This window comes from Podarcis tiliguerta, assembly GCF_965153285.1.
Source record: "Podarcis tiliguerta genome assembly, chromosome: 1".
Lineage (NCBI taxonomy): Eukaryota > Metazoa > Chordata > Lepidosauria > Squamata > Lacertidae > Podarcis > Podarcis tiliguerta.
In genome coordinates this window covers 104,360,264-104,383,003 of record NC_139534.1, presented here as the reverse complement: position 1 = coordinate 104,383,003, position 22,740 = coordinate 104,360,264, and the positions used below count along the sequence as shown (strand labels likewise).

The 22,740-nt window shown below is 44.7% G+C and overlaps 1 protein-coding gene across 1 annotated transcript in view; it reads left to right on the top strand.

Moving 5' to 3' along the window:
- LTBP2 (latent transforming growth factor beta binding protein 2) overlaps positions 1-22,740 on the top strand; it is a 134,033-nt gene that overhangs the window by 4,083 nt on the left and 107,210 nt on the right. Inside the window, exons 2-3 of the mRNA XM_083446998.1 lie at positions 4,330-4,400; positions 20,978-21,221. Coding sequence (XP_083303124.1) covers positions 4,330-4,400; positions 20,978-21,221 — 315 coding nt within the window. The remainder of the gene's footprint in view (positions 1-4,329; positions 4,401-20,977; positions 21,222-22,740) is intronic.

Here is a 22,740-nt window from a genome sequence, read left to right as displayed (position 1 = left end):
AGTGATAGATATTGAAATTAACACATCCACCCATCCTTAGCAATGGGGCAGGGGGTTGGGAGAGGAGCAGAGTTCTTCCTCTGCCTATTTCCCCTGAAACCAAGGGTCTGTGATTGGAATTATCCCTTTCTGGAAAGAGAGAAAGAGAGATAGAGACAGTTTCAACTGGAAAACCACAGCTGGGGCATAGTTTCCCCTGCTTCAGCCCCTGCTTTGTAGGGAATCCACAGGCTGACTGGGCATTGCTAGTTGAGCATGCCACAAAGCCAGCACAGCACAAGTAGGTGGGGACTCTGCTTCCATGCTCACTTGTAAGATGCTGGCTTCTCCTTGGCGCATCATCCTTCTCCCTCCTATAAACATGCTGTGGTCCTCAAAGCTGCAGGCATTTATTTTGAATTCTTTATGAGGCAAGGAAAACCACACCACATTCAAGCCACTCAAATGTTGAGTAAATTGTTTAAATATAACCAGATGCTTGGGGGGGCGGGCGGTTGCTTATTGTGCAAGGGGAAAGTAACAGCCCCTTTAGTCATCTCCGTAGCCCAAAGCCACTGCCAGAACCCACAAAGCATGTAGTTACCCATTAAAATGCTCTTTAATAGGAAGTGGAGAAGACTATGTCCCTTTCCTTACTCCAGCCTTTCCTAATGTGGCACCCTCCAGATGCATCACCCCTGACCATTGGCCGCACTGGCTGGGACTGATGGGAAATGTAGTTCAAAACTCTGGAGAAAGCTTTCTCCATCCTCAGTTCAACGTGCTTTGGCTGCTGCTCCTGCCAATGATGGCTGTACACATGCATTTTTCTAATTCTGGGGATAGTTTTGGAGCTGCACCCCATATAAAGTTTTTTGGTTACACACCTAAGATTCTTAACATGTATGCTTATTTGGACAGTCAGGTATCACATGTGTCCATGGACTGAATGGCCAGGATCAATTGCAACTCTCCATCAAGTACATTCTTGGTCACAATAGCCAGGTGTGCTGCCATATAATGTATGGGATTGCCCTGTTGCATCAAATTTGATTGGGGTTCTGAAGAACAAATTTCTTTCATAATCTGTGGTTCTAGTAAAGGTAAAGGGACCCCTGACCGTTAGGTCCAGTCATGGATGACTCTGGGGTTGCGTGCTCATCTCGCTCTATCGGCCGAGGTTTGTCTGCAGACAGTTTTTCCCGGGTCATGTGGCCAGCATGACTAAGCCGCTTCTGGCGAACCAGAGCAGCGCATGGAAATGCTGTTTACCTTCCCGCCGGAGCGGTACCTATTTATCTACTTGCACTTCGTGCTTTCGAACTGCTAGGTTGGCAGGAGCTGGGAACGAGCAACGGGAGCTCACCCCGTCGTGGGGATTCAAACCGCCGACCTTCTGATTAGCAAGCCTTAGGCTCTGTGGTTTAACCCACAGTGCCCTTACACTTTATAGCAGGGCTGGGGAACCTCCAGGCCACACATCAGTCTTGGCCCACCAGGGAGTCCAATTTGGCCCATGAGGCTGTCTCCCCTCAAACCACACCAAACTGTTAATTAGCTGGTGTCACTCCAATAGGCAGGTCATGTCAGCTAATGGGTGGAAGACGAGGTTCAACTCTGTGTTGGGAGCTGGTGTGTGTACCCAAAGAAGCTGGGTTTAACTTTCACTCATAAGCTGATGGGGCATGGTTTAAATCTTGCTCAGACCTCTGTAGGATGAACAGATAATTCCATCCTGCTCTGTGCTGCTTTGCCAGTGTGCTCCCCACAGAACGCCCCCCCCCACTTTGTGGGTCAACTTTGACAAGTGGATAGCTACAGGGAGGGGCTCACATGATAATGCCCCTTCATAAATTTTAAAACACACAAGATGAGAACAGGATCATGCTATGTTCTGTGTAGGTTTGACATCAGTGTGAAGAGGCTGCATGCAGACGGAGGTTTGTTCACAGGGCTTCTCCATGTGAGAGTGAACCCTGATTGACTCAGGGTCCCCCACGTGTATGGAGAAGCTCTAGATGAGTACATCTGCATGTTCACTTGGCCCCTTTGCACTGAAGCCAAACGCCTGGATGGTGGAGGGTGTAGCTGATAGATGTGATCCTGGTGTTCCACCATGTTCATCAGCATGTGAGGGGTATCCATATCTAGAGGGCACCAGGTTTGTGGCGAAAGGAGGCTGTATCCTAACAGAACAGGCACTAGGACCTGAAACCTTTCTAGCCTTCCTCTGAAGAAGGGCTGCCACATTTCCAGATGGGCCTTCAAAGAAATGAATGGAAAGAACCAGCGTTTTCCTCATAACCTCTATAACCCTGGTGCCAAACCCAACAAGTGTCCATCTGTACTTCAGTGTTTATGAATTGCTAGCATCATAAAAGAAGAGGAACAGTTATTTTAAGGTTCTGAAGCTTTTGCCTACTTATAATGAACACCTTCCTTACCCTTGCTGAAAAATCCACTGTGTAAACAATGCATCGCTTTAATGCAGGGGCCCACAGCCTCCCCTCCTTGCTCGCCTTTGCTTCAGTTAGCCTTTAAATAGGGGGAGAGAGATGGAGGGAGGGAGAGAGAGAATGAACGAACACCCATGCTATACATTTAAAGCACTCCTTAGCCCCTTTAACAGTCAGGGCTTCCCCCAAGGAATCATAGGAAGTGTAGTTTGTTAAGGGTGCTGAGAATTGTATGACCTTTCACAGAACAGCTGTTTCCCTGCATGGTGCTAACCTTGCAGCCCTTCGCCTGCAACACTGCTGGTGTACAATCATCAGCTGTAAAGTGTACAGTCTCCCCCTCCCTTTGACCACCTGGATGGACGTAGGGCTTCTTCCCTTTGCCCATTTACTAGTCAGTGGCTACTGCATTATAAGGTAGTAATTCTTCTGTGTGTCTACATCAGCTGTGATTTGATCATTCAGCTGTTCCCAATGCAGAGATGCAGCAGAACTATTGTTCCTCATAGGAGGCTGTTGTTTCTCTGCATGAATCACTGGCCAAGGTTTCCAAACATGAAGCACAGTCAGAAGAATGACAGGGAACAGGGTCCTCAGTGGGAAGGCACTTCTTCCTTATACATTTGTAGAAGGAAACTGCAGTGGTGTAGCGTGGGTTGTCAGCACCCGGGGCAAGGCAAGTAATTTGCATCCCCTAACCCGTGGATTTGCCCCCCCTAACCCTAACCCCCAGATGTTGCGCCCGGTGCGGCCGGGCCCCCCTGCACCCCCCACGTTACGCCACTGGGAAACTGTTTTGGATGTAAGAAAGAAGTCTGCTTCCGGCTTTAATTGTGTTAAAGTGTTACATGGTATGTGACATGCTGCTGTAAGGAGTATGTGTGTGTTTAAGCAGCTTTTTTTTATTCTAAGGAAGATATCCAGGTGTGGGCAATATAACTTGTTTTTAATGTGAACAAGCTGCGCATGTGTACCAGATTCCAATGGGACTTACTGTATGCCAAGGTTCTGGAGCTTATTCCATCAGGAATTGCTGGTTTGGTTTACTGCCAGAGCTTTTCTCGTAGCATGGTGAGTCGTTCTGCCTACAGGAATCGCTTCCAGGTTGTGCCAATAAGTTGAGGAAAGTACCGGAAATGTTTTCCTACTTTGCACGCCTCTCCATCAGTTTTGCAAGATCCCAGTTTACAAATCCTTGAGCAGGAATAGGAAGCTACGCTACTGCCTTCTTTGCCGTAACACGGTTGGCCTGGGGAAAACATAATCTGAGGTTGTCAGATTAGCTTAGAAAAAACACTTCAACAAATTGCACAAAAAAGGCCAGTCTTCTCAATTTTAATGGAAACACCCATTAGATTCTGCTATATGCTCAAGAGTCCACAGCAATGCTACATAATGTCGTGGAGTAGTTTAGCATAACCATCCTTAACCCTCCATATGCTTCAGACTACAACTCCCAGCAGCCCCATCTAGCATTACCAGTGGTCAGGAATTATAGGTTTTGTAGTCCACAATATCTTGAGGCCACCACATTTACTACCCTGTTCTAGAACAGCAGTAGGGGACCTGAGACTACAAGTCCTTTAATTCCTGATCATGGACCATGCTGGATGAGGCTGAGGTGTGTTGAAGTCCAACAAGATCTGGAATGCCCCAGGTTCCCTATCCCTGCTCTAAAACCATATATATCACAAATGCCATTCTCGTCACTGGTACCTGTAGATGAGGGAATCTCTCCTTTATAAATTTCAACCATGCAGATGCCAGCTGAGGTTTCTTAATGGAAGTTCAGGCACTTTAAGAAGGAGATAACAATAGCTAAATAAAGAAGGGGAGGTTTCAAGGTGCACCGAATGTACCATTCCTAAATTATTAATATTTTTCAACTTTCTAGGCCAAATGTCTGTGGGGGTCAGTGCTGCTCAGGGTGGACAACAGCTCCTGGGACCAATCGGTGTATTAAACGTGAGTATAAAGAATAAAATCATCTTCTCAGTGATTATTATATTAGGAAGTGCTTCTATTATACAGTCTCAGTTCCCATAGTAAGGGGCACAGGTGCACCTAAGCCCTATTCAGGCATTTAAGAAGTGTGGTCAACAAGCTTTGGGGTGGGGATGATGGTCATAGAAACATACTGTATCTCTCCCATTCACTTCTGGAATGAACCAGCTGAATAGAAAATGACCGCAAAACTGGGCCTGAAGGGAGCCCACACACAAATAGATGTGTTCAGGCATTCATATGAACATGTGTGTTGACTAAAGTTTTCTTGTGGTGTATTAAATCACAGGTTTAATGCAAAAGGATGGCTTTGTAGGATGAGAGAGGCGTGTCACCACATAAGGTGTTGTGGGAGGGATTTCTACCTAGACCTACCTCAGTTATTAGTAGTGATTTAAGAGGGTAGCCATTTCTGCTCCACCCTGTATTTGTCATAATCAGGGATGCAGTTCCGTTTCTGCCTAATACTATGTTACTTGTCTTGCTGTCCTCTATTTCACACAAGTTTTGAAACTACATAACTTACGTAACTTACATTCATTTCAATGTAAAGGAAATGCCAAAACAATGTAAAAAGAAATCTTTAATTACGTATCGCTTGCAATCTTAAAGAACAACAACAAAATGATTGAATAACAATCATATTGGGTTGATTGGTTTCTTTTCCTGGCTACAGACAACATACAGAAGTAGTCAAAAGTAGCTGACTGGGGGAATCATGGGGATAGTGCAGGTGGTGCAGTCCACATAGAGGGAGAGAGATACACAAACCCACACATAAGGCAGTACCTTTTCTGTATGTGGGCACTTGCTCCTGTGTTTCTGGTTTTGCCCTGCAATGTTGAACGACAATTAACAGGAACTGGAAGCCATAAGGGAGTGAAGAAAGGCTCACAGACAAGTTTCTAGATGAGGTTACATGATTACAAGGACAACCTTTGCACGAAGTGATGGTTCTGATTGGTTCCAGAACATGAGGAAGTTTAACCACTTGCTCATTAAAATTCGTTAAAAGGCTGCACTGGGAGAGGCAGGGATGTGATAATCTGTCTTTCATGGGGCATGACTGCACTCAAGGGAGATAATGGGGAGAAATCATAGGTCTTTGTTTGGTTGCCAATCAGTTACTTTCCTGAGAGCTGATCTATTAAAGAGGTCCGAGCAGAAGGGTTTAATCTGAAACTGGGTGACTCTGAAAATCTCTGCCTTTATAGCTTTATAGCTTCCCGGAGACTAGCCTAGTGGGAATCCCCACCCCTCCGCCCCACCAGCTTAGGCTATTGCTTCAATGATTCCTCTCTAATTTTAAACATGGGATCTTGTAAGCTGAGGCCTTCTGCAGGGCTGTTTTACTTTCAGTATATTCATAGGTACAGGGACAGAGTGGAGTGATTTACAAGGGCTCATGGGGAGGCCATGATGACATCATTAACCATATGAGCTGGAAACTTGGGGATGCAGTTCATTACATTGTAAATCAGGGCAGCCCATTGGTTACTGGTCCGTTATGCTAACCTTTGTATAAAGGCATGCTTTTAAACTTCCAAACATGGCAATCCCCTAAAACCCCAGAAGAATGATAAAGAAGTACTTAATCTCATCCACATTCATATTTAGCACTCGCTGCTTCCGATATCACAGTTCTCCACACAACAGCCTGTCTGAACAACTTCAACATGCTGCCCAGAACAATACTTCAGAGTTTTGTTTGAAATAGGGATGGAGCAATTTATTTCTAATCTGTCGCTGTTCTGTCCTAAAAAGGTAAAGGTACCCCTGCCCGTACGGGCCAGTCTTGACAGACCCTAGGGTTGTGGCCCATCTCACTTAAGAGGCCGGGGGCCAGCGCTGTCCGGAGACACTTCCGGGTCACGTGGCCAGCGTGACATCGCTGCTCTGGCGAGCCAGAGCTGCACACGGAAACGCCGTTTACCTTCCCGCTAGTAAGCGGTCCCTATTTATCTACTTGCACCCGGGAGTGCTTTCGAACTGCTAGGTTGGCAGGCGCTGGGACCGAACAATGGGAGCGCACCCCGCCGCGGGGATTCGAACCGCCGACCTTTTGATTGGCAAGCCCTAGGCGCTGAGGCTTTTACCCACAGCTCCACCCGCGTCCTACTTCCACATTAATCTGTGAAGTTTTTTTTTATATATCCATACTTTATTTAAATTCGTGTGTTTTATGATTACTATTTACTTCATTTATGAATCGCTTCCCACGAGGCATCCTGAACCAATTTACAATATAATAAGAACATACAGGAAAACAGATAAAACAGCTGCACATATAAAAAGAATTATATATGTTAAAGTAACAACAGGACTTCTCAGTGTATGCATGTCTAAGCATATTTTTATTTCAATGTATCCATGTCTAAGCATATTTTATCCTAAGATGTTCATTTTAATGTATGTTTCTACAATTTTTGAGCTGAGAACAGTATCACAAAGCATTTGGAGAAATGCAAAATCCGGATTTAAATTTCATTCAAATCCATGCATTAATCTGGGAGGTGTGAATTAAGTTGGTTCCCTTTTAAAATGCAGACCAAATGGAGTTCTTCCACCATGCCAATTTTGAAATCATCACTTCATTCTTTACTTTCTGTGCCCAGCTTATTATGGAGGTCTGCGCTCTAAGACTGACTATTCACCAGAGAATGCCCAGGAATGCCTTTTTTCATGTTACATTTTTCATGTGACATTTTCACTGTTGGGAAAATAATCATAGACCAGTACAGAACTACTCTTCTGTTTAATTCTGTAACTTGGTGGTGAGGAACTTGTGTTCCACAAGATGTTTTGGGACACCAACTCCCATCAGCTCCAGCCAGCATGGCTAACGGTCAGAAATAGTGGGAATTGTGCCCCCAGATATCTGAAGAACCACAAGTTTCCCATCATTGCTGTAAATCAATCTTCTTTCATTAGAAATAATGAAGACTCATGGGAAATAATAAAGGCAATAGTGAAAAAGAAATTAATGTCTCCTTGAGAAACATGTCTTGACTCTGGGCTAGCTTTGTAGTATCTATTAGCATTTTGCTTTTCTAAACTTAGAGTGGGCATTCCTTATATTCTGTGAAGGGTGGTGCTCTTTGGCTGAGGTATAGGAAAGCATGCAACACATTCTACATTTTTGCAAAATGGAAGTAGCATTAGCTGAGTTCAAAGCTCCAGGACCTTGCATTAGGTCCAGGTTACTCTGAATATTCAAAATGCCAGTTTGTGTGGCCTTGTCTTATACCAGAATAGTTTCACCAAACACAAAAGCATGGCAAATGGAGAAAAATAAGGAGTGTGTGCTTCCAATTTTAACAGTCAGAAAGCATCAAAACACAGCTGGATCAGACCAAAGGCCTATTTAGTCTAGCATCCTGCTTCCCCTGGTGGTCAGTCTATGGGAAGCCCAGAAGCAGGACAGGAACACAATAGCACTTCCCTGATCATGATTCCCAGCAACTAGTGTTCAGAGGCATAGTGCCTCTGAACCTTGAGGGTAGCATATAGTCAACTGGAATAGCTGCCATTGATAGCCTAATCCTTTGTGAATTTGTCCATCTCAGTAGAACATGGAACTGAAGTTGCATGAACTGGTTTTTCTTAATGCAGAAGAAAGTGGATCAGCAGTACAGACAGCAATGTTAAGAGCAAGGGCAGAAGCAGGAAAAAGGCACTCTTTATTTTCTGCAGAGCAAGAGGGAAAGAGCAAGGGGAAAGTGTGACTAAACTGAATCGAATAATGATGGCTATAATTTGTGGCATGGACTGCGAACAAACCAGTAGCTAATGGCAGCAAAGTAGATGATGATCAGTCACAAAAATAATGGCCTGTATGCAGATGTAGAGTCGTTTTCAAGGCCATCCCCTTCCTTTGATTTAAAGTAAAGAAACAGGTGCTTTCAGCCTTTAAAAAATTGGCACTAAGTACGTATAGCAAGGGTGTGAAATCTGAAAGATCTGGCAGCTATTAGATGCCTGGCCGGTGGGGTTGGAGTTGTCTATCTGCCAATGTGCTGAATAGGACTTGTCATTGCATAATGAAAATACAGTGGTACCTCGGGTTAAGTACTTAATTCGTTCCGGAGGTCTGTTCTTAAGCTGAAACCGTTCTTAACCTGAAGCACCACTTTAGCTAATGGGGCCTCCAGCTGCCACCGCGCCGCCGAAGCACGATTTCTGTTCCCATCCTGAAGCAAAGTTCTTAACCTGAGGTACTATTCCTGGTTTAGCGGAGTCTGTAACCTGAAGTGTCTGTAACCTGAAGCGTATGTAAGGCGAGGTACCGCTGTAGGACTTGTCATTATATTACATCCCTTAGCATTCTATCAGTTTGAACAACTTCCCTCATACACATCAACATGAGAAGACTCTTGGATGATAAAGATTTGGAGGGAGAGGCAAGTAAAAGTGAAAAGGTTGTACCAACAGAGAGAGATTAAATGGTACTTGTAATAGCAGAACCCTTTATTAGCTGCAGCCTGATTACTTACTCTTAAATTTTATTATTGACCACGTGATCTGTAAAATTGTGTTTTGGCTACCAGTGTTAATTGTGTTAAACATTTTAAAAAAAACATATTAAAAAGATTCAGCTGAGTCCCAATATGACTTCAATAATACTCTTCGAACCATTGCGTATTGAGTAGGTGTGATTGGGAGCCATGTTTAAAAAGTTAGCATAACATTATTACATAATGCTATACAGGCAGAATTCATAACAATCACATTTAACTGAGAATGGCCAGATATAATGGCTAAAAGTGGAATAGCTAATCTGAGACTTTCCAGATGTTGAATTCCAACTCTAGCATGGCAGGGGATGGTGAGAATTACAATCCAACAAAATTTGGAGGACCACAGGTTAGCCATCTCTGGGTTAAAATAACTTGAGAAAGGAAAGCTCTTTGCTTCAGCTTTCTTTTCCTGAATGCTTTCCTAGAAAGTTCCTTTGTTGCCTAGAAGATGATCCCATATTGTTTCTTGCAGAAAACTTAAGTGTTTAATTTGGATGTGTGTGAGATGGGTGGGTGAAACAAAAAGAGAAAGAGAAATTATCCTGGCTGCTATACTAAATGCATGGTGGTTGACTAAGTAAACCACAGCAGTGTTGCACACATGCCATTGCCTTGTTCCTGCTGGAGCCTCTCACACATTGCAACCATGATGTTTACTAATTGGATTTTCTCTTGATGACTCTGCCATTGTGCTAATGACACAAGGATATTGAAAACATATTTCTGAAGTTTTGAATAAAATGAGCATTGAGATTGCATTGCGTTTGAATGAGAACCTGGCAGGACAGATCCAATAATATGAACTGAATTACCACCCTCAAATTCTTGCTGTACTTAACGCTGTCATCATCCATCCTTTGATATTCCTGTTGAAGTCCTCTTGCCTTGTGCCTTTACTGCTGTTGCCCAGATTTTATGAAGCATAAATGGGTAGCTGCCATCATGTGGCGACCTTTCTCATTATATATTATCATTATGGCTGCATTCTGTTTGCATGAAATTTAGACACGTTTCCATTGAGCTCATCTGCATTCCTTGAAGTCAGACACTGCCACACTCTTACTTGTCCATGCTGGGATGTCACACCAACTCCTTGCCTGGCTACTTATCCTTTGTGTGTGAAATGGATGATAAGACAGAAGGGGAACAAGACTTGAAGAAGGTGTTACAGATTCCCAAATCTCTGCTGCCAGGACTTCAGTGTGGTGAGCTAGGGATGAAGTCTGCCTTCTCCCAAAAGCCTGCAAGTGCTGAAACGATCATTTACCAAGTGGTTCCCACGGATCTTCATATGTCCTGTGTTTCTGAGCAATTAATTCAGGTACACTCTGATCATGTGCTGGACTGCTCATTAACTGCATGTTGGACAATTTGTTTTGACAAAAAGAGTGGATTGAGGTTGCTCATGCTCAGCCAAGAAAATTAAACCATTTTCAGATCTCTCTTCCTGCCCCCAAAGATATCAGTGTTGTTGTTGTTTAGTCGTTTAGTCATGTCCGACTCTTCGTGACCCCATGGACCAGAGCACGCCAGGCACTTCTATCTTCCACTGCCTCCCGCAGTTTGGTCAAACTCATGCTAGTAGCTTCGAGTACACTATCCAACCATCTCGTCCTCTGTCGTCCCCTTCTCCTTGTGCCCTCAATCTTTCCCAACATCAGGGTCTTTTCCAGGGAGTCTTCTCTTCTCATGAGGTGGCCAAAGATATCAGTACTTACCCGTATCTTCTATCTTCTTCTGTTTCGTGGTTTGATTCCACTTTCATGGGTTGTCAGACTGCAGTGCCTCTCCCCAAAAGTGCTTCATTTCTGTCATCTACTTACTATTTCTCTTCACCTCAAAGTAAGAAACCTCTGGGAAAAGCTTTCTGAACTACTTGACTGGGTGATTGCAACTGAGCAGGGCCTTAGCAGTATCACGATAGTCAGATGGGAACAATGACTCAACTGGAGCATTTTTCTCTGTGGAATTCTTAAAGTAGGCCTCTTGGGAGCTGCTTGTGTCCTTGATTCAGAAACAGCACAGGAATAGCCATAGGAACCCTTTGCAGAATGTCTGAAATAATAAGGGGCAAATGCTGCTAAGGCAACCAAGTTGTGGGATCTGGCCATGAAGAAACACATTCCAGTGCAGCATGCATTTTGTGTACACAAGGTCCCAAATTCAATAACCTCACCACTGTAACTCTAACTAAAAGGTAGCAGGCTAGGAAAAAATGGTTTTGGGCTGAAATTTTGGAGAGATACTGCAAGTCTGAGTAGATGGCACCAGATCAGACACATGAAAAATCTGACTTGGTATATGACAGCTTTGTATATTACACAATGAGAAATTCATAGCGAATTTCCAGGCAGAAGACAATGCTGTGGAACTGTTACAAATATGACTAATTGGCTGACTCCACGGGCTACAGTGTTACATGAGCACATGCTGTCCACCAAAATGTTGGGTCATGAACCTTCGCCACATGGTCACACACCACACATATCTGTAAGGATCTGAATGCTCATGTCCACACACTGAGTGCGGTGAGGGAGATCAGCACACTGTCCCACTCTGAATGGGTCCACAAATGCACCCACAGAAGGAAGGATTATTTCCTGTGAAATGAGCTTGCTTTCCAGAACTGCAGAGTATTCAGTACTAGCATTCTAGTGTATTGTGGAAGTTGGTAGTTTTTGCCATAACCAGTGGACCAGGGATAATTAATAAACTACATTGGTGTTGTTGTTGTCGTCACCAGCCTTCTGTAGGAATACATTCAAAGTGGCATATAAAAGTGAACATAATATGGAAATACTAACTCAAAAACGGTACAATTAAAATGGTTAGAAATGAAATGCTAAAAGCAAAGGCCAGATTCTAATCGGACCTGCTAGCAGAAGCTTGTGCAAATTTCTTCCCTTTTCTCCCTCTGCAATCCTCCACACTCCAGAACAGCACACAGGGAGAGGAGAGGAGAAATGCTTATAACTTACTGATGGAGCGATCTCCTTAGTGCTACAGTATGTTGAATTTCACCCAGTATGTTATGGGTGGGATTCAACTAAGTTTGTGCAGAATGAGGTCCAGTCATACAACAGGACTTCCCCTTCTTCTTTACTCCAAGCAGTCCCGAAATGTGGTGTGGTGGGGACCAGAGCCATAGCTACCGGGGCACCAGAGGGGCATCATTGAGTCTCCCAGCATGGGTGTGTATGCAGATACACATGAGGGGTGCCAAACTGGGTCTCTGACCTGGGTGAAATAAAGCCTAGTTTTGCCCCTGGCAGGAACTCCCATAATAGGTTTGGGTGTGTGTGTGTGCGCGCAAGGGGAGGACAGGGAGGAAAAGTCCTGTTATGCAAGCAGACTTCATTCCCCATGTGGATGCCCCATATAGCACTATGTTCAATTCCATCCTCTGTTTTCAGGGACATGTGGCCTGAAAACAGTACTCTATAAGTAGGCTAAAAGTGCAAAGTGGCACAAGCATTTGAACTGCTTAGATTTGTCTGAACAAAATGGAGCACCTGGATCTGACACCATGCCCAGGACTGGATTCAGTGCCTACTTACACAGCTGGGAGTCTCCTACCACTTAAATCTCTTCCCTTTCTTCTTAGGGTAGTGTCATACTTTCTCCGCCTGCCTTTTTATAACCTTATCTTTTCGGCTGTGTCACTTCCGAGCTCTTAGTTTTCAAAGCTGCTGGCTGATTAAAGCCTTCCACTCACTCAAGTGCTCCTGCTGTTAGTCTGAACGTGCCAAGGCTTGTGCTGGAGTGGAGATGGAGGCTGCTTCTGCTTTGTCAAAATCCATTTGCATGATGTGGAAGTGCAGGATTCATCAGCATGCCCAGGGAGAGAGAGAGAGAGAGAGAGAGAGAGAGAGAGAATGCCCTACCAGGCAGCAACATTGCTCTGAAAGTGGGAGGATTAGAGGCAAGTTAAAGTTAGCACATAAACTGCAGGGAGAGGAGCAAACTTTACTGTTTGGTTATTCTTATGTACCAGTTTTGGCTTAAGGTTCTCCATGAGGACAGTGCTCAATTGGGGAAATTGCAAGTACAGTGGTACCTCGGGTTACAGACGCTTCAGGTTACAGACTCCGCTAAACCAGAAATAGTACCTCGGGTTAAGAACTTTGCTTCAGGATGAGAACAGAAATCATGCAGCGGCGGTGCGGCGGCAGTGGGAGGCCCCATTAGCTAAAGTGGTACCTCAGGTTAAGAACAGTTTCAGGTTAAGAACGGACCTCTGGAATGAATTAAGTTCTTAAAACACTGCTAGACATGCCCATTACATTACTGGTGAGACCACAATCACCAACCACTGTAATTTGTTCAGATAACTAAATTTGCACATGTATATATACAGTGGTACCTTGGGTTACATACGCTTCAGGTTACATACGCTTCAGGTTATACACTCCGCTAACCGAGAAATAGTGCTTCAGGTTAAGAACTTTGCTTCAGAATGAGAACAGAAATTGGGCTCTGGCGGTGCGGCAGCAGCAGAAGGCCCCATTAGCTAAAATGGTGCTTCAGGTTAAGAACAGTTTCAGGTTAAGAATGGACCTCTGGAATGAATTAAGTTCTTAACCTGAAGTACCACTGTATGCAAGTAGCAAAGAGACCAATTGCCTCTCTGTCCCCAGCAGCCCTTTAGCAAAACTTTGTGTAAAGCCAAAGGTTTGCCGAAGCCTTGCGGAACCAGTATAGAACCATAGTACTGTAGAGTTGGAAAGAGCTCTAAGGCTCATCTAGTCTAACTCTCCTGCAATGCAGGAATTTCAGGTGAAGCATCCCTGATGGATGGCCATCCAACCTCTGCTTAAAAACCTCCAAGGAAGAAGAGTCCACAAGAAGAAGAGAGTCCATTCCACTGTTAAACAGTTCTTACTGCCAGAAAGTTCTTCCTGATGTTTAGTCAAAATCTCCTTTCTTGCAACTTGAATCCGTTGGTTTGAGTCCTACCCTCCAGAGCTGGAGAAAACAAGCTTGCTCTACCTTCCCTGTGACAGCCCTCCTCTCAGTCTCCTCTTTACCAAGCTAAACATACACAATTCCTCCAACCATTCCTCGTAAGGCTTGGTTTCCAGACCTTTGATCATCTTGGTCACCTTCCTCTACACATGTTCTAGCTTGTCAACATCCTTCTTAATTTGTGGTGCCCAGAATTGGACACAATATTCCAGGTGAGGTCTGACCAAGGCAGAATAGAGCGGTACTATGACTTTTCTTGATCTGGACACACTACTTCCTTTGGCCTAAGTGTAGAACCTTATGTTTGTCCCTATAGAAATTCAATTTTCCAACCTGTTAAGATCATCTTGAATGCTGAGCATCCAATGCTTAGGGCTGAGTCCAAGAGCATTCCCAAACCGTGAACATGTGTCTTCCGGGGGAGTGTTACTCCATCCAACACAGGCTGGATCCTTATTCCTTGTCCTGCCTTCGACTGATTAAGAGCCAAAAACAAGGCAGGATGTCTTACAGTGTGAATGTGACCTTTGAGCTCATCCAGACTTCTTTTGTGCCATGTTTTCTAGGCACAGGACAAGGCTTTAAACCTCTGTGACCGATCGTTGTTTTTTGTCCTGGCGCTTTACTGCTGAACCAGAGCAAATAGCAACTGGGTTTTCTGCAGATTGCCATTTGCTTTGATTCAGTGGTAAAATGTGGAGAAAGTGTTGGGACAAAAAACAGCCCCCAGGCACGGAGCTTTAAAGTGCAGACCTGTGTCTGGAAAGCGCAGCACAAAAGCAAGTCTGGATGAGCCCTTTGTTGCAGTTAGTTGCACATTTGGAGCTTTCCAAGGTGCTGTAGCCAACCACTGAACTGTCTTGTAGGTTCTTGCTGTAGAGAAGTCTGAACATGGTGGTGCTGAGTTGTCTGGACTGAGTGTGAGGAACAGGGGCAAGAAGAAGAGCAAGAAGTTTGGTTCTGACAGAGTCGCTAAAACAGGGATAGCCAATGTGCCCTCTAGATGAAATTGAGACTAGAACTCCCATCAGTTCCAGCCACCATTGGCAACAATCAAGGATTATTGCTCTGATTTAGCAAGGTCTAGAGGGCGCCACATTGGCTACCCCCTGTCCTAAGAGGTATGGGGTGGAAGGGAGATGGTTTTGTGGAGAGAGCTGGATTTTTGTGAATCTAGTGCTGCTTACTTAATCTGTATGCTTGTAAATAAAGAAGTTATTATGAAAACAACTTGAGTCTTCGGCATGCTGTTGTTCCAAATGAACTGACCTTGACAAAGACTGCTCAGAAAGTCCCACTGTTCAAGGGAAGGAAAATGAAAATGTTAAAACAAGTATATTCCTCAGCTAGATGTATGTTTAAAAATCACTGGGCATCTAATACATTATTAGAACCAACTTTGGTATTTAATGTGAGCCAGTGTTAGAAAGCGGAACTCAGGAGCAAGACTTAGATTGCAATCCTAATACTACTAATCTGGGAGTAAGCCCCAATGAATTAAATAGGACTTAACATGGCTAGAATTGCACTGCGCAAACTTTGAACCATAGTTCCTCATAGCTGGGACTCGCATAAGGTGTGATATTTTCCCTGCAAGCTAACTAGAAATGAGAAATGGTATCAGAATCACTACACAGTGTTTCCCCCTCAACAGATGGTGATCATCAGGTGTTCAGTTAAGAAGGACAATTGCCCTTGAATAATAATAATAATACCCTAGCCACTCTGGATGGCTTCCAGCAAAAATACAGAGGGACATCAAACATTAAAAGCTTCCCGAGACAGGGCTGCCTTCAGATGTCTTAACTCTTTGACACCTGCTGGGAGGGTATTCTATAGAGTGGGTGTGACTACTGAAAAGGCCCTCTGCCTAGTTCCCTGTAATTTCACTTCTCGCAGTGAGGGAACCAACAAAGAAACAGCTTTCACCTCTGTCCCTAGCCCACTAGAGATCATTTACCAGCACGACAAAGGCCGTTTCAGTCCCATGATGGGGCCTGAATCCCAACTGGAAGGGGTCCAAATAGTTTGCATCATCCAGACATGCCTGGAGTTGTTCAGCAACCACCCACTCAATCACCTTGCTCGAGAATGGAAGGTTTGAGACTGGGTGATAACTGGCCTAGGATGTTCCAGAACATGGGATTGTTCCTCAGCAGTACTTCTATCTTTGGTTATTTTGAGGCATGAAAAATAGCCACAACTATTGCACACCCTCAAATGGTCAGAAGGTTTAGGGGCAGTGCTACCAGATTTTAGTTTTCTTTGGGTGAGAGCACTGGAGACTTAGAGTATCTCAATATATACTCCCCTCCATGCCCAGCACTTTCCCCAAATCTGTTCCAGAGGGCAGCGGAAAAGCCCTAAAACAAATTTAGGGGTGCACAGGAGGAGGAGGAGAGAGGGGAAAGTTTGGTAGTGCAAACAGAAATCCTTTCACTGGTGGAACTACTTACTCAGCACTATGTTGAATGCAACCCTAAGTATATTGATGGCGGTACGCTTGAAAACGGGTACCAGGAACTTCCAATATGTTCAGTGGCGATCAGGCTGTCTCAGCATGTTTACTGTAGGCCAGGTTCTACAGTTGTTAATGCGATTACTCCTGAGAAGCTGACTAACTCTGTGCTCTGGAATACGGGGCCAAAGATTGACTCACTGTCTCAGAAGCTGAACAGTAGAGAGCATGCTGAGCTGCCAGACAGTGTCTGAAAACATCCCGCCAGGCCAGGAATGGCAGCATCTTTCTCTCATTAAAGGTTTTTCTGGGAACGAAAGAAATGCTTTTTTCAGACCTGGGCTCTTGGCCATCGGGACTCCTGGTGACTTTTCAAGTGGTAGGCTGTTGTTTGTGTGGTTTAATTAAAAGGGTCGTGTCAAAAGACCTTTTCTTATTTTTTTAAAACCCTTTCCTGACAGGGGATGGTAAATTTCAGCTGGGCCTTAAGGTCAAGATATTCTCTCTTTCTTTCAAGCAAGAGGCTAATAATTTATGAGTGTAAATACTCTTCGGTTCCCCTAGCAGCACACCCCTCCCACTTTTCTTCTTAGCCCATTTAGGTTGCAGGCAGCACAGTGACTGGAATCTCTTCAGCTACACAAGGGAGAAGGATGTCTAAATCTTATTCCTTTCAATATGAGCTGAATATCCAAATTCTTCAAATGGCTTTGTGAATCCCAGTCACAGGAGGCTCATGTTAGTTTAGCTAAAGTTGTTGCTCGGATCTAGGGACAACCTGAGAGTCTTTGAATGAAGCCACAATCCAAGCGAATTTTGTATTTCAGGCCCAAAACAATAGTTCAGGTTTTGAAGGACTTGGCATTAAGACAGGCGAAAGAGTTTAGCCCCAAAATTGAATATGTGCCTCAAAAACTGCATTCCATGTTCTAATTTAATTTCTGTGTTCTGCTCTACATTTCTTTCTCTCTCACACTGCCAGGGTTTTCCAGTGCTTGCCGGATGTCTCATTTCTGTTCTCATGTTTGTGTGTGTGTATGAATACCACACCAGAGGTAGAATTCTTTGGTCTTTTTATGAATTATTTGTAATGTGGGAACTGAAATACAATGACCAAGAACTATTAGCCTGTTTCCTGAGAGTCAACATGCATATACATATAGCAACATTTGAGTGTTAGTCAAAGCTATGGGCTCTAGCTTAAAAAGATACATGGTATGTGCCCTAACTTCTGCTAAGCTCATTCCATGACACTAACACGCGTTAAATGCACCAAAGTATATTTCAGGTAGATATTTATTTTATTAAAAAGAATATTTTTTTGATTTTTTTTGAGATGCATTCCTATCTAGAAAATGACATTAGTAACAAAGAAATTAAAACCAACAAACAATAAACAGAAAAGTTCCTGCTTCACATAATAAAAGTTACCTCAGGATATGGCTGGATGCTCCTATCACAAACACCAATTTTAGTATGTCCTTCCAGGATGTCTGCTGGTTTGCTGGTGGCTGGAGGTTTTCTGTCCCCTATTTACGTATTGAAAAACCAGAATTGACCTCCAGCGCCACTTACAGACACACTGTTAAGACCGCATTCATGGAAGATGAAATATACTCGGAGTCGAGTGTGAATTTCATGCTCTTTATTCAGCTCATAGTAGTGAGGAATGCCAATTCTGCCAAAATGTCTGCTTTATATACATTATTTACACAATGGGCCCCACGTGATTGGCTAATTCCGGGATTCTCCTGTAGGCCAATCAGGTTGTGGATTCACTTCCACTTGGAGCTGGATTGGGTGGCTCCTGCGGACCAATCAGACTGCTGCATCCTGGATCCTATTGTTCTAGGACCAATCAGACTGCTGCATTCTGAATCCTATTCAACTCAGTACATAACAGAAGACAATCTTATTTGGCTATGAGTGATCACCAAAGAAGAATTGAAAAACCAGGAACTGTGTCTCCATAAAATCATTATGCTTGGAAGCTCCCCTTTCTTGTCTGCAGTGGTGTTTTAATTGTTCCCTCAACACTTTTTCATACCTTCTTTAGCCACCTGTGGACAGGGAAACCTGATTGCAGCTTCCAGTTTCTGCATGTGTGTTTATTGTGGGATCCTCATGCATGCAAGTTAATCTCCGTGCCCACGCAGTGTAATTGGCATCAAAATGCCAGCTTGTATTTCTCCCAATTTAATCCAGTTTCCCCTTTCTGTGGAAAATCTGATAGGTAAAAATCAAACAAACACAGGTGTTGCCTGTGTATATATGATCAAATATTTTGTTTCTTCCCATATACTTCAGGTGTGGGGTTTCTAAGCTGTCCTATCCAATGAGGGGGGTTCTCCTGCTCCTTCCACCAGCTAATTCGGAAGTCACCACACTCAAATTCCTCAGCAATTATTGGAAGCCACAGTTCATTAACTTTGCACCCAAATCCACCCACGGTCTATGTATGCTACTAATTACAGTACATCAACTTCAGCAGTAAATTCTGAGGAGGAAAAGCAGTGCACCGCTAATTATTACACACTGGGGGCCCTGTGCTTCTTAAACTATCAGGAGCCAATTTTGTTTTATAATCCAGTCAGGAAACAGCACAAAAGTCAGTTTTTTTTTTTTAGAGGGGAGCCCAGCTAATTGTTCTCTGCTCAAAAGTAGCCTCGCAGGTGTCCTGGATCAGTGGTGGAGGAGTGTCAGGTGGACTTGTAGCTTGTTGGTCTGCAGCAGTGCCTTGGGGGGTGGCAAGGAGCCACAGAGTGTGGCAAGGAGCCACAGCATCCCCACCTAGGGATGTGGTGTGGAACCTTTTGCCATCCAGATGTTGTTGGACTACTGGGAATGATGGGAATTGGGCTCCAACCACATCTGGTGGGCCCTGGTTATTGCTTAATCTCTGCCTTTGCAAGTTTGCAAGTCTTGCGATCCACTGCTACTCCCTTGCTTGTCAGCAGGGATATTCATGGCCTCCTGAATAAGGAAGTAGTTTTAACAACTTGTGGCACCTTTAAAGGTAAAGGTAAAGGTACTCCTGCCCGTACAGGCCAGTCGTGTCCGACTCTAGGGTTGTACGCCCATCTCACTCAAGAGACCGGGGGCCAGCGCTGTCCGGAGACACTTCCGGGTCACGTGGCCAGCGTGACGAAGCTGCTCTGGCGAGCCAGCACCAGCGCAGCACACGGAAACGCCGTTTACCTTCCTGCTGGTAAGCGGTCCCTATTTATCTACTTGCACCCGGAGGTGCTTTCGAACTGCTAGGTTGGCAGGCACTGGGACCGAACGACGGGAGCGCACCCCGCCACGGGGATTTGAACCGCCGACCTTTCAATCGGCAAGCCCTAGGCGCTGAGGCTTTTCGCCACAGCGCCACCCGCGTCCCTGTGGCACCTTTAAAGACTGACAAATTGATTGTGGACACAGTTAAGGTGCTGCAAAGTGTTGCCGATTCAGATGCCACATTTGTGGAAACAATTTAACCAAGAAGCAATATAAGCTCTTACTTGAGAGTCACTAAAAGTCAAGCAGAGCTTTGCTAGCATTATGAAGCATTTGTTGACTGTGTCTACATATAGATTATTTGAGCCACTCATTCCATTCTGGTTACCAGACGTCCCCGTTTCCCAGGAAAAGTCCCCGGATTTACAAATCAGTCCCCATACAAAATCCATTGAAGTTGAAAAGTGTCCCCGGATTCATTGAAATAAATCTGGTAACCTTATATCTGGGGTCACTCACCACATTTGGTTCATTTTTCTTTACAGGGTTAAACTTAGAAAAAAAATAGCTTTGTGGGTTTGCAGCACTAGTCAGTTGTGCACGGTACCAATTGGTTGATGTTATCACATCAGTTGGTGCTGTTACAAACCCACCTGCATAATTCTGTCATCCCTGATACAATTTTACTGATGTGATTATCCTTCAAAAGAATAATAATGCAACAAATGATATTTAAATGACAAACTTATATTTGGCAATTTGAAAAAATTAAAAGTTGGAAAGCCTACCTGAAAATTTGGGGAAAGGGATGAGATTGAAACAGCATTTGATTTGTTAGTATGTATACACTGGTGGCGCTGTGGTCTAAACCACAGAACCTAGGGCTTGCTGATCAGAAGGTCGGTGGTTCGAATCCCTGCGACGGAGTGAGCTCCCATTGTTGGTCCCAGCTCCTGCCCACCTAGCAGTTCAAAAGCACATCAAAGTGCAAGTAGATAAATAGGTACCGCTCTGGCGGGAAGGTAAACAACGTTTCCGTGCACTGCGCTGGTTTGCCAGAAGCAGCTTAGTCATGCTGGCCACATGACCCAGAAGCTGTCTGCGGACAGACGCCGGCTCCCTCGGCCAGTAAAGCGAGATGAGCGCCGCAACCCCAGAGTCGTCCGTGACTGGACCTAACGGTCAGGGGGTACCTTTACCTTTATATTTATATTTATATTGAAAAGGCAGGAACCAGCCAGGTTCATCCTGAAAGAGAAAGTCTGTTACCTATCTTCATGGGTGCAGTGAGACAGGGTAAGAGGTTCTTCTGGGGAACACATAGTTTATTGCAAGCTAGGATTGCCTCCATCTGTTCATTCTCTTCTTTGTCGCCTCAGCTGTATGTGACCCTCCATGCCAGAACAAAGGATCCTGCAGCCGCCCCCAGCTTTGTATTTGCCGTTCAGGCTTCAGAGGCTCTCGATGTGAAGAGGTGGTTCCAGAACAAGAGTATCATCCTCCTGGCCCTGTGGCTGCCCTCCAGCCCCCAGGACGCTCCCCTCTCAAAAGAACAGGCAATGCAGAGAGAGAAAGCCCACTAAGAGGAAGACAGATACCTACCATGCAGAAGCTACCAACTGGGTAAGTTTTATGCACCAGAGCTACTGCTCCCCTTGTAAATTAAAGGTAAGAAGCGTGGAAGAGGCCAAAGATATGAGTCACTTTCAGATGACCTGTTTCTTTCACATACATCCTGATTTCGTTTGCACAAAGTTTGCAGGGAAGAGGCGTCAAACCAAGCAGTGGTTATCTCATACTGTCCAGCGCATTTCTGTCCCTTTCCTTACCACTAAAAGTTTGATTTGGAGGAGTGAGAAGGAGAGCGGGCCTGCTGCACAAAAACATAAAATCCACTTTAATTGTGGAACCTGACTTTGCCAGTATGCAATTGAATCCCACAAGCATAATGGTGACAGGCCATGGTTTGTTTTCATGGCCTTGGTTTATTCTATTTGAGAGCAGATGTGGAAGGGCAGAAGAGGCAGTGAAGATGCACATCGACTCGAAAGGGATATTGTGCTTAGAGGTTTCTCCATAGCAAATGCAGAGGCACACGCATGCTGTGCACCCAGGGGTGGAACGAGGGTCCCAGGGGGGTGGGGTGGGGCGGGGCAGCGATGCCACCCCCCAGGGATGACACCCAGGGCGGACCGCACCTCCCTTCCTCCACCAGTGAGCAAATGTGCCTATATAGCCCTTGGAGAGCATGGAATGGCAGTTGTCCATCTTCCATTCCTGGCTTAAATAATTTATATCCTAGGGTTCTTCCTGAATTTACGCAGATCTTTCCTTTCACCCCTTTGCCCAGGATCACTTGGAAGAGAAAGGCAGCCTGAGCCCAGGGTCTTTTGTGCTAGGCCCCAGATCACTGGCCCTTTCTCCTTTATTTATTTTTCTTAAAACACTGCTGGACATGCCCATTACATTACTGGTGAGACCACAATCACCAACCACTGTAATTTGTTCAGATAACTAAATTTGCACATGTATATATACAGTGGTACCTTGGGTTACATACACTTCAGGTTACATACGCTTCAGGTTATACACTCCGCTAACCCAGAAATAGTGCTTCAGGTTAAGAACTTTGCTTCAGAATGAGAACAGAAATTGGGCTCCGGCGGTGCGGCAGCAGCAGAAGGTCCCATTAGCTAAAATGATGCTTCAGGTTAAGAACAGTTTCAGGTTAAGAACGGACCTCTGGAACGAATTAAGTACTTAACCCGAGGTACCACTGTAAATTAGCATTTATGCATACAGTTTGTGGACCTGTGCCCTGAATCTTTTAAGTATCTAGAGTCATATAATCGGGCACCTTATTATATAAAGGTAAAGGTACCCCTGACCATTAGGTCCAGTCGTGACTGACTCTGGGGTTGCGGCGCTCATCTCGCTCTGTGGGCCGAGGGAGCCGGCTTTTGTCCGCAGACAGCTTCCGGGTCATGTGGCCAGCATGTCTAAGCCGCTTCTGGTGAACCAGAGCAGCGCACGGAAACACCGAGTACCTTCCCGCTAGAGCGGTTCCTAGTTGATATCTACTTGCACTTTGACGTGCTTTTGAACTGCTAGGTTGGCAGGAGACCTTATTATATATCACTGT